The 12,571-nt window shown below is 46.6% G+C and overlaps 1 protein-coding gene across 1 annotated transcript in view; it reads right to left on the reverse strand.

Annotated features, from left to right (window-relative positions):
• Positions 1-233: 233 nt before the first annotated feature.
• The window catches only part of FBXO43 (F-box protein 43), a 128,603-nt gene continuing 116,265 nt past the window's right edge, over positions 234-12,571 (reverse strand). The window contains exons 5-6 of the mRNA XM_030190192.1: positions 787-972; positions 234-617 (exon numbers count right to left, since the gene is read on the reverse strand). Coding sequence (XP_030046052.1) covers positions 369-617; positions 787-972 — 435 coding nt within the window. The 3' untranslated portion in view covers positions 234-368. The remainder of the gene's footprint in view (positions 618-786; positions 973-12,571) is intronic.

Raw genomic sequence — 12,571 nt, forward strand, 5'->3', positions numbered from 1 at the left:
AAACAAAAACAAATTAACAGCATTCACATGTGCTGTTATGAAATGACCTCCTCTGATATAAAGTATATTTTGTGTTTGATAACAATGAAGAGGAATATTGTTGTTAATATTTTTAGTGTAGTAATGTTAAAAGGCAGTTATAGTCAAAATATTTTATTAAAATCTGAATTGACTGGTTAAACTCATAAAAATACTGAATTTAAAGTTGGTTTTTTTTTAAACTATGACTTTCACAGGGATGTAAACAAAAGTATTAAAAAATTCCAAAATATATAAGTGAAAATAAATTATCAGTTCTGATTACCAAGCATTATATTTTTCAGGAGTTGCATAATTAGAATAATGGAAATTAAAAATCTCTTAAAAATTCAAAGTCTCTTCAAATTTCTCTTGCTCTGGGCGCTTCCAGGTAGAGCATCCTTTTTGCTTCGCCGCTTTGCTGATCCACTATTGCATTCTTTTGATCCATGGAAAGTGCACAAACAGAGAATGCAAAAGTCAAATGCACAGTCTTTTTGACAACATAATCCACGTTTTTTTAATGGCTGGTACTTAGCAGGATATTGACATCTTGGACATGGTTTTATAGCTTCATCAGAAAATAATGTTTTTGCAACCTGCATTAAAAAGTAATCATAATTTAAAAAGCAACTAATTTAACATGGATAATTGACTGCAAATGAATACACCCAATTCCCAAAAATAAAATAAAGCCCTCTATTTCTGAAATTTCAAAAATTTCAAATTTTTTCTTTACCATCCATACACCCTGCTGCAGTTACTAACCTTAAGGTATTCCTCCTGCTTGCTAGATAACTGAGGAACAGAATGACACCGTTTAGACATCAATATCTCTTTGTGAGAAGATGGAGTATGGTATATAGAGTTGGCCTGAGCTTGTACAGATCTTAGAGCTGATCGACTTAAAAGGTTAAGCCTAGTGGCAGCATCTTCAGCTCGTAAAAGATGGCCCTGTTAAAAAAGGATATTTTAACAAGAAAAGCAGTTACTAAATTAAAATGGTCATGGTGTACAACTTGATAAAATTTAAGAAAATAATTTAAAAATATTTGGGGTGTGAGAGGGGTAATTAAGGTATGTTACAGATATTGCCCTTTAAGAAGTGTGGCTGATTTTATTATTTACTTTGTGAATGATTTTGAAATTAACTTAACAGTATATGAAATGTCCAAATACATACATATATAAAGCGAAGATACTTACCTATAGCAGGTATTCTCCAAGGACAGCAGGCCTTATATTCTCAAATGTGGGTAACATAACCCACATTGCCAAGTTTGGAGCATACATCAAGGTGAAAACAGCTTTGTTGAGTAAGAGATTCGCTCCACTGCGCATGAGCAAATGCCTTTCCGCCCACCATGAGAGTACGGAACCACCAGTCCAATAAAATAGCATATGAAAAAAGAGGAGAGTTTGTGAGAATATAAGACCTGCTGTCCTCTAAGAATACCTGCTATGGGTAAGTATCTTTGCTTTCTCAGAGGACAAGCAGTCCTACTATTCTCAAATGTGGGGAATCCCTAGAACCAGGCTCACTGAAAACATAGTAACATAGTAGATGACGGCAGAGAAAGACCAGTCTGCCCAAAAAGATAAACTCATATGTGCTACTTTATGTGTAGACCTGACCTTGATTTGTTTCTGCCATTTTCAGGGCACAGACCGTAGAAGTCTGCCCAGCACTAGCCCCGCCTCCCAACCACTAGCCCCGCTTCCCCCAACCAGCTCTGCCACCCAATCTCCATTAAGCTTCAGATCACAAGTCAGATCACAATATTTGCAATATTTACCAATAACCATTGGTAAATTGGACCTCATAACAGCAAGAACAGAACACAGATCAACCAGAAACTATATAAAACTGAGTGACAGTACAGCCTGAAACAGAACAAAACGGGACTAGGAGGGTGGAGTTGGATTTTAGACCCCAAACAGATTCTGTAGTACCGTCTGTCCAAACCAATTGTCGCATCAAGTATCCTGCTCAAGGCAGTAGTGTGATGTGTGGACTTAAGACCACATTACAGGTTTGCACATTTCTTCAATGGACGCTCACCACAAATTTAGGCTCTTACATAGAAAGCTCAAATCCAGATCCTCTAGGGTAGCATTTTCTGAAATGCTACCTGTTCCACGCGCAGGGCCCAAGAGACAGGCAGAGCTCCGGAGTCTCAATGCGTGGATCAGACAATGGTGCAGGGAGGAGGGTTTTAGATTTGTTAGGGACTGGGCAACATTCTGGGGAAGGGGGAGCCTATTCTGAAAGGATGGGCTCTACTTTAACCAGGGTGGGACCAGGTTGCTGGCATCAGCATTTAAAAAGGAGATAGAGCAGCTTTTAAACTAGAAATGGGAGGAAGGCTGACAGTCGTTCAAAAGCGCATGGTTCGAGATAAGGTATCTTGCAAAGATACCTCACAAACAGGGAAGATAGGGTTTCTGGATAGTGAGGTTGCACAACAGACCGTGGTAGGCCAGGTGCCCTTAAATACAACTAAAGATCAGACAAAAGATGGCAAATCAGTAGTGTCCAGTACTAAGCATCATGCAAATAGGAACAACAAACATACTCTGAAATGTCTATATGTAAATGCTAGGAGTCTAAGAAATAAGATGGGAGAGTTGGAATATATTGCACTAAATGAAAAATTGGATATAATAGGCATTACTGAGACCTGGTGGAAGGAGGATAACCAGTGGGACACTGTTATACCGGGGTACAAAGTATATCGTAGTGATAGGGTGGACTGGACTGGTGGAGGGGTAGCATTGTATATTAACGAGAGCCTTGACTCAGATAGATTACAAATTCAGCAGGACACAAATCACACCCTTGAATCATTGTGGGTTGAAATTCCATGTATAAAAGGGAAAAGGACGGTGATAGTAGTGTACTACAGTCTGCCTCGCCAGGATGAGCAGGTAGACGCAGAAATGATAAAAGAAATCAGAGACACAAACAAAATGGGCAATGTGATAATAATGGATGATTTCAATTATCCAAATATAGACTGGGTAAATGTAACATTGGGACACGCTAGAGAGGTACAATTCCTTGATGAAATCAAGGACAGCTTTATGGAGCAGCTGGTGCAGGAGCCGACGAGAGAAGGAAAAATTCTAGACTTGGTCCTTAGTGGAGTGCATGATCTGGTGAGGAACGTTATGGTACTGGGGCCGCTTGATAACAGTGATCATAATATGATCAGTTTTAATATCGACCTTGAAGTAACTATACACAGGAAGTCAAATACGTTAGCATTTAACTTTAAAAAAGGAGACTATGATAAAATGAGAAGAATGGTGGAAAAAAACTTAGGGGGACAACTGAGAAGGTAGAAACTGTACAACAGGCATGGACGCTGTTCAAAAATACCATCCTGGAGGCCCAGGCCAAACATATTCCACTAATTAGAAAAGAAAGACGGAACTCCAAAAGACAGCCGGTCTGGTTGAAAAGTGAGGTGAAGGAAGCTATTAGGGCTAAAAGAAATACCTTCAGAAAATGGAAGAAGGAACCGTCTGAAAATAACAAGCAGCAGCATAAGGAGTGTCAAAACAAATGCAAGGCGCAGATAAAGAAGGCCAAGAGGGATTACGAAAAAAAAAGATAGCATTAGAGGCAAAAAAACATAGTAAAATAAAATTTCGGTATGTTAAAAGCAGGAAGCTGGCAAAAGAATCGGTTGGGCCGCTGGATGACCGAGGGGTACAAGGGGCAATCAAGGAAGACAAAGACGTAGCGGAGAGATTGAATGAATTCTTTGCTTCAGTCTTCACCCAGGAAGATTTGGGTGGGATACCGGTGTCGGAAATGATATTTCAAGCGGACGAGTCGGAGAAACTTACTGACTTCACGGTAAACCTGGAGGACGTAATGGGGCAGTTCAGCAAACTAAAGAGTAGCAAATCTCCTGGACCGGATGGTATTCATCCTAGAGTACTGATAGAATTGAAAAACGAGCTTGCGGAGCAAATGCTAGTGATATGCAATTTATCCTTAAAATAGAGCGTGGTACCGGAAGATTGGAGGGTGGCCAATGTAACACCCATTTTTAAAAAAGGTTCCAGGGGAGATCCGGGAAATTATAGACCGGTGAGTCTGACGTCGGTGCCGGGGAAAATGGTAGAGGCTATTATTAAAAACAAAATTACAGAGCACATCCAAGGACATGGATTACTGAGACTGAGTCAGCATGGTTTTTGTGTGGGGAAATCTTGCCTGACCAATTTACTTCAATTCTTTGAAGGAGTAAACAAACATGTGGACAAAGGGGAGCCGGTTGATATTGTGTATCTGGATTTTCAAAAGGTGTTTGACAAGGTACCTCATGAAAGGCTACAGAGGAAATTGGAGGGTCATGGGATAGGAGGAGGAGTCCTATTGTGGATTAAAAACTGGTTGAAGGATAGGAAACAGCGAGTGGGGTTAAATGGGCAGTATTCACAATGGAGAAGGGTAGTTAGTGGGGTTCCTCAGGGGTCCGTGCTAGGACCGCTGCTTTTTAATATATTTATAAATGATTTAGAGATGGGAGTAACTAGCGAGGTAATTAAATTTGCTGATGACACAAAGTTATTCAAAGTCGTTAACTTGCGACAGGATTGTGAAAAATTACAGAAAGACCTTACGAGACTAGGAGACTGGCCAGCTAGATGGCAGATGACATTTAATGTGAGCAAGTGCAAGGTGATGCATGTGGGAAAAAAAGAACCTGAATTATAGCTACGTCATGCAAGGTTCCACGTTAGGAGTTACGGACCAAGAAAGGGATCTGGGTGTCGTCGTCGATAATATACTGAAACCTTCTGCTCAGTATGCTGTTCCGGCTCGGAAAGCGAATAGAATGTTGGGTATTATTAGGAAAGGTATGGAATACAGGTGTGAGGATGTTATAATGCTGTTATATCACTCCATGGTGCGACCGCACCTTGAGTATTGTGTTCAATTCTGGTCGCCGCATCTCAAGAAAGATATAGTAGAATTGGAAAAGGTGCAGCGAAGGGCGACTAAAATGATAGCGGGGATGGGACGACTTCCCTATGAAGAAAGACTAAGGAGGCTAGGGCTTTTCAGCTTGGAGAAGAGACGGCTGAGGGGGAGACATGATAGAGGTATATAAAATAATGAGTGGAGTGGAACAGGTGGATGTGAAGCGTCTGTTCATGCTTTCCAAAAATACTAGGACTAGGGGGCATGCAATGAAACTACAATGTAGTAAATTTAAAACAAATCGGAGAAAATGTTTCTTCACCCAACGCGTAATTAAACACTGGAATTCGTTGCCAGAGAACGTGGTGAAGGCGGTTAGCTTGGCAAAGTTTAAAAAGGGGTTAGACGGTTTCCTAAAGGACAAGTCCATAAACCGCTACTAAATGGACTTGGGAAAAATCCACAATTCCAGGAATAACATGTATAGAATGTTTGTACGTTTGGGAAGCTTGCCAGGTGCCCTTTGCCTGGATTGGCTGCTGTCGTGGATAGGATGCTGGGCTCGATGGACCCTTGGTCTTTTCCCAGTGTGGCATTACTTATGTACCGATGCAGCCATGGCTCTGACATTGTGAGCCTTGACGTGACCCTCGAGGGTCAGCCCAGCCTGGGAATAAGTGAAAGACATGCAATACGTCAGCCAATTGACTGGTCTTTGCTTTCATATTTAATTATGGCGCTCTTTTCTATTTTGATTATTTTTTTTAAACTGTAAGCTGCTTTGACCTGCCACTCAGAAAAGCGAAGTTACTTACCTGTAGCAGGTATTCACTGAGCACAGCAGGCTGATTGTTCTCACTGATGGGTGACGTCCAAGGCAGCCCCAGGTCTGGAAAATCTTCCTAGCAACAAAGCTTCCTAGAGCTTTCGAGCGCGCGGGCACGAGCACCGCGCATGCGCGGCCATCTTCCCGCCAGTCGCGCGAGAGTCCCACTTCAGTCAACTTAGAAAGCAAAACCAAAGAAAAGGAACAACTCCGAAAGGAAGGCGGGCGGGTTTGTGAGAACAATCAGCCTGCTGTCCTCGGAGAATACCTGCTACAGGTAAGTAACTTCGCTTTCTCCAAGGACAAGCAGGCTGCTTGTTCTCACTAATAGGGTATCCCTAGCCCCTAGGCTCACTCAAAACACCAAACAGTGGTCAATTGGGCCTCGCAACTGCGAGGACATAACAGAGATTGATTTACGAAGAAACCACTAACAGAGTGCAGCCTAAAACAGAATAAAAATGGGCCTAGGGGGGTGGAGTTGGATTCTAAACCCCGAACAAATTCTGCAGCACAGACTGCTCAAACCGACTGTCGCATTGCTGAAGGCAGTAATGAGATGTGAATGTGTGGACTGATAACCACGTCGCAGCCTTGCATATCTCTTCAATAGTGGCTGACTTCAAGTGGGCCACTGATGCTGCCATGGCTCGAACACTATGAGCCGTGACATGACCCTCAAGAGTCAGCCCAGCTTGGGCGTAAGTAAAGGAAATGCAATCTGCTAGCCAATTGGAAATGGTGCGTTTCCCGACAGCCACTCCCCTTCTGTTGGGATGGAAAGAAACAAACATTTGGGTGGACTGTCTGAAGAGGCTTGTCCGCTCCACATAGAAGGCCAATGCTCTCTTGCAGTCCAATGTGTGCAACTGACGTTCAGCAGGGCGGGTATGAGGATGGGGAGGACGGGGAAAGAATGTTGGCAAGACAATTGACTGTTCAGATGGAATTCCGACACCACCTTTGGCAAGAACTTAGGGTGAGTGCGTAGGACTACTCTGTTATGATGAAATTTAGTATACGGAGCATAGGCTACTAAGGCTTGAAGCTCACTGACTCTACAAGCTGAAGTAACCGCCACCAAGAAAATGACCTTCCAGGTCAAGTACTTCAGATGGCAGGAATTCAGTGGCTCAAAAGGAGGCTTCATCAGCTGGGTGAGAACGACGTTGAGATCCCATAGGAGGTTTGACAGGGGCTTTGACAAAAGCAAACCTCTCATGAATCGAACAACTAAAGGCTGTCCAGAGATAGGCTTACCTTCCACATGATAATAAGCACTAATAGCACTAAGATGAACTCTTACGGAGTTGGTCTTTAGACCAGACTCTGATAAGTGCAGAAGGTATTCAAGCAGGGTCTGTGTAGGACAAGAATGAGGATCTTGGGCCTTGCTATCACACCAGACGGCAAACCTCCTCCATTTAAAAGAGTAACACCTCTTTGTGGAATCTTTCCTGGAAGCAAGCAAGACTCTGGAGACACCCTCAGAAAGACCCAAGGAAGCAAAATCTACGCTCTCAACATCCAGGCCGTGAGAGCCAGAGACAGGAGCTTGGGATGCAGAAGCGACCCCTCGTTCTGAGTGATGAGGGTTGGAAAACACTCCAATCTCCACGGTTCTTTGGAGGACAACTCCAGAAGAGGGAACCAAATCTGACGCAGCCAAAAGGGTGCAATCAGAATCATGGTTCCGCAGTCTTGCTCGAGTTTCAGCAAAGTCTTCCCCACCAGAGGTATGGGAGGATATGCATACAGAAGGCCCCTCTCCCCCAATGAAGGAGAAAGGCATCTGACGCTAGTCTGTCGTGGGCCTGAAGCCTGGAACAGAACTGAGGGACCTTGTGATTGATCTGAGTGGCAAAAAGATCCACCGAGGGGGTGCCCCACTCCCGGAAGATTTTGCAAACCACGCCTGAGTTGAACGACCGTTCGTGAGGTTGCATTATCCTGCCCAACCTGTCGGCCAGACTGTTGTTTACGCCTGCCAGATACGTGGCTTGGAGAAACATGCCGTGACGGCGAACCCAAAGCCACATCTGGATGGTCTCCTGACACAGGGGGCGAGATCCGGTGACCCCCTGCTTGCTGATATAGTACATGGCAATCTGATTGTCTGTCTGAATTTGAATAATTTGACAGGACAGCCAATCTCTGAAAGTCTTTAGAGCGTTCCAGATCGCGCGCAACTCCAGGAGATTGAGCTGAAGACCTGTTTCCTGGAGGGACCAGAGTCCTTGAGTGTGAAGCCCATCTACATGGACTCCCCACCCCAGAAGAGATGCATCCGTAGTCAGCACTTTTTGTGGCTGAGGAATTTGAAAGGGACGTCCCAAGGTCAAATTGCATCGAATCGTCCACCACAGCAGGGAATCGTGAAAAGCGGTGGACAACTGGATTGCATCCTCTAGATCCCCTGCAGCTTGATACCACTGGGAAGCCAGGGTCCACTGCGCTGATCTCATGTGAAGACGGGCCATGGGAGTCATATGAACTGTGGAGGCCATATGGCCTAGAAGTCTCAACATCTGCTGAGCTGTGATCTGCTGAGACGCTCTGGCCAAGGAAACCAGCGACAGAAGATTGTCTGCCCTTGCTTCGGGAAGGTAGGCACAAGCTGTCTGCGAGTCCAGCAGGGCTCCTATGAATTCTAGTCTCTGAACTGGAAGAAGGTGAGAGTTTGGGTAATTTATGACAAACCCCAGTAGCTCCAGGAGTTGAATATTCATCTGCATGGACTGTAGAGCTCCTGCCTCCAAGGTGTTCTTCACCAGCCAATCGTCGAAATAAGAGAACACATGCACTCCCAGCCTGCATAGCGACGCTGCAACGACCGCCAGGCATTTGGTGAACACCCGGGGTGCAGAGGCAAGCCCAAAGGCAGCACACAATACTGAAAGTGCTGTGCTCCCAGCCGGAACGAAGATACTGCCTGTGAGCTGGCAGTATTGGGATGTGTGTATAAGCATCGTTTAAGTCCAGAGAGCATAGCCAGTCGTTTTTCTGAATCATGGGAAGAAGGGTGCCCAGGGAAAGCATCCTGAACTTTTCTCGGATCAGATATTTGTTCAGGGCCCTTAGGTCTAGGATGGGACGCATCCCCCCTGTTTTCTTTTGCACAAGGAAGTACCTGGAATAGAATCCCAGCCCTTCTTGTCCCGGTGGCATGGGCTCGACCGCATTGGCGCTGAGAAGGGCGGAGAGTTCCTCTACAAGTACCTGTCTGTGCTGGAAGCTGAAGGACTGAGCCCCCGGTGGGCAATTTGGAGGCGCGGAGATCAAATTGAGGGAGTATCCTAGCCGGACTATTTGAAGAACCCACCAATCGGAGGTTATCAGAGGCCACCTGTGGTGAAAAAAAGCTAACCTCCCCTCCCCCCGACTGGTAGATCGTCCGGCACGGACACTGATTGCGACTATGCTCGCCTGGAGCCAGTCAAAAGCACGCCTCTTGCTTTTGCTGGGGAGCTGCAGGGGCCTGTCAAGGCGCACGCTGTTGACATGAACGAGCGCGCTGGGGTTGAGTCTGAGCAGGCTGTCGGGAAAGTGGATTGTACCTACGCTTATTATAAGTATAGGGAGCATTCCTCCTTCCCCCGTAAAAACGTCTACCTGAAGAGGTAGATGTTGAAGGCACCTGGTGGGAGAGTTTGTCGAGTGTGGTTTCCCCGCTGCTGGAGCTGCTCTACCACCTGCTCGGCTTTCTCACAGAAAATATCCCCCCGACAAGGAACATCCGCAAGCCGCTGCTGGACTCGATTGTCCAGGTCAGAAGCATGCAGCCATGAGAGTCTGCGCATCACTATATACCCTGAGCAGCGGCCCTGGACGCCACATCAAAAGAATCATAAGCACCCCTGGACAGGAATTTACGACACGCCTTCAGCTGCCTGACCACCTCCTGAAAAGGCTTGGCCTGCTCCGAAGGGAGCTGATCGACCAAGTCTGCCAGTTGCTTCACATTGTTCCGCTAGTGGATGCTCGTGTAGAGCTGGTACGACTGAATCTTGGACACGAGCATAGAGGAGTGATAGGCCTTCCTCCCAAAAGAATCCAGAGTGCGAGATTCCCACCCCGGGGGCACTGAGGTATAGTCTCTAGAACTCTTGGCTCTCTTGAGAGTGGAATCCACAACTGCAGAGTCGTGAGGTAACTGGGACTTCATCAACTCAGGTTCTCCATGGATCCGATACTGGGACTCCACTTTCTTAGGGATAGTGGGATTAGATAATGGTTTCATCCAGTTCCTGAGCAATGTCTGCTTGAGGACATTATGCAGAGCAACAGAGGAAGACTCCTTAGGTGGCGAAGTATAGTCCAGGACCTCAAACATCTCGGCCCTGGGCTCATCCTCAGATACCACAGGGAAGGGAATGGCCGTAGACATTTCCCACACAAAGGAAGAGAAAAACAGACTCTCCGGGGGAGAAAGCTTTCTCTCTGGCGAAGGAGTAGGGTCAGAGGGAACACCACAAGACTCCTCAGAAGAGAAATATCTTGGGTCCTCCTCTGCTTCCCACGAGGCCTCTCCCTTGGTGTCGGACATGAGCTCTCTTAAGTGCAGTCCGAAACCGGGCCCATCTTGACGCTGAGGAACCATGTCCTCCATGGCGACGTTGAGAAGTTGACTCCCATGCCGGCGGCGATGAAGCTCCCTCCAGCGATGTTGACAGGGAGTCAACTTGGGTGGCAGCCGAGGCCGAAAGCGGCACAGACGTCGGGGACCTCACCACAGGTGAGAAGCCAGCCGCTGCATCTATCAACGGTACCGTGGGCGCAAGCACCCCCGGTACCGGAACATAAGGTTGCAGCAGCCCTTCCAGAATCCCTGGAAGAATGGCTCGGAGGCGCTCGTCAAGAGTGTCTGTCAAGAAAGTCTGTGGGATCGGTGCAGGAGTCGAAGGCAGAACCTGCCGAGGACGAGGAGGTGGTACCGGGCTGTCCGGAGACCGGTGCATCGACACCTCTTGTATGGAGGGTGAGTGGTACTCCCGGCTCAAACGCGAGCTGACACGCCAAAACAAAGAAACTCGGCGAAAAAAGCCGGCAAAGTTAAGGCTCTTCTTCTCTGGGACAACAGAGCAACCAAAAAAACAGCCGCTCTGACCGCGGAAAAAAGAAGACTGAAGCGGGACTCTCGCACGACGGGTGGGAAGATGGCTGCGCATGCCCGAAGGCTCTAGCAAGTTTTGTTGCTAGGAAGATTTTCCGCACCTGGGGCTGCCGTGGATGTCACCCATCCGTGAGAACAAGCAGCCTGCTTGTCCTCGGAGAATAGCGGGATATAAAGCTTTTTAATAAACATAACCTGAACATCTGCCGATCTGTCACCTGCTGAGAGGTTCAAACCCGAGAAGCCAGTATGACTACTACTACTTAACATTTCTAGAGCGCTACTAGGGTTACGCAGTGCTGTACAAATTAACAAAAAAGGACAGTCCCTGCTCAATGGAGCTTACAATCTAACTAGAGTGTCCGCGCTTGGCCCCAGGAAGGCGGCTTGAATCTTCTGCATATCAAGCAGGGCTACAATGAATTCCAATTGCTGGTCAGGCTGCAGATTGGACCTGGGGTAGTTTAAAATAAACTCTAGTATCTAGAGCACCCGAATAGTTCTCCATTTGAACTCCCGAGTACCATCCTTCGACATACTCTTCATCAGCCAATCGTCTAGATAAGGGAACACATGGACTCCCAGTCTGCGTAGCGATGCTGTGACTACCACTAGACATTTGATAAAAACCCTGGAATCTGACTTGAAGCCAAAAGGCAACACACGGTCCTGGAAGTGCTGTGTTCCCAGCCAAAATCGCAGGTTCCAGCTCAAAGGAAGTTTCAGGATATGTGTAAGCATCCTTCAAGTCCAGAGAGCATAGCCAATCGTTTTTTCTGAATCATGGAGAGAAGGGTGCCCATGGAAACCATTCTGAACTTTTTTTTTTTTTTTTACCAGGAATTTGTTCAGGGCCTTAGGTCTAGGATGAGACACATCCACCCTGTCTTCTTTTGCTCAAGGAAGTACCTGGAATAGAATCCCTGCTCTTCCTGGAGGGACAGGCTTGACCGCATGGGCCTTCAGAAGGGCTGAGAGTTCCTCTGCAAGAACTTGATGCGCTCTCGGTAATCTGTGTCACCAATGCAGGGCATAACCGAAATGGACTATTTGAAGAACCTACCGGTCAGAGATTACAAGGGGCCACCTTTTGTGGAAAAACTTCAGCCTTCCACCCGACCGGCAAGTCATCTGGTACAGTCAGTTACTGCGGCTATGTTCTGCTGGAGCCAGTCAAAAGCTTGCCCCTTGCTTCAACTGGTGAGCTACTGGGGCCTTAGGTGCATGCTGTTGACATGAATGAGTGATCTGGGGTTGAGTCTGTTGAGGCAAATGAGAGGAAACGGCATACTTATGTCTCTGTGAGTAGTAGGCATTCCTCCTCGAATTGCAAAAAGACCTCCTAGAGGAGGAGGCAGATGCAGAAGGCACCTAGCAGGGAGAGGGAATGGATGGTATTAGTATATTTCTTGATTTGGTCAGCAACCTCCTCCACTAACCTCTTCTGAACCACCGGTTCCATGTCAGAGACACACATCCATGAGAGTCTGCGAATCACTATACTCTGGGCAGATATCCTGGAAGACACATCAAAAGTGTTGTAGGCAACCCTGGTAAAGAACTTACGACACGCCTTCTGCTGCTTCGCGAACTGGTGAAGCGATTTGGCCTGCTGCAGTGGGAGTGTGTCTGCCAAGTCTAGCAGCTTGTGCACCGAGTCCCGCAAATACACGAT

Source organism: Microcaecilia unicolor, chromosome 1 (genome assembly GCF_901765095.1).
Source record: "Microcaecilia unicolor chromosome 1, aMicUni1.1, whole genome shotgun sequence".
In the NCBI taxonomy this organism is placed as follows: Eukaryota; Metazoa; Chordata; class Amphibia; order Gymnophiona; family Siphonopidae; genus Microcaecilia; species Microcaecilia unicolor.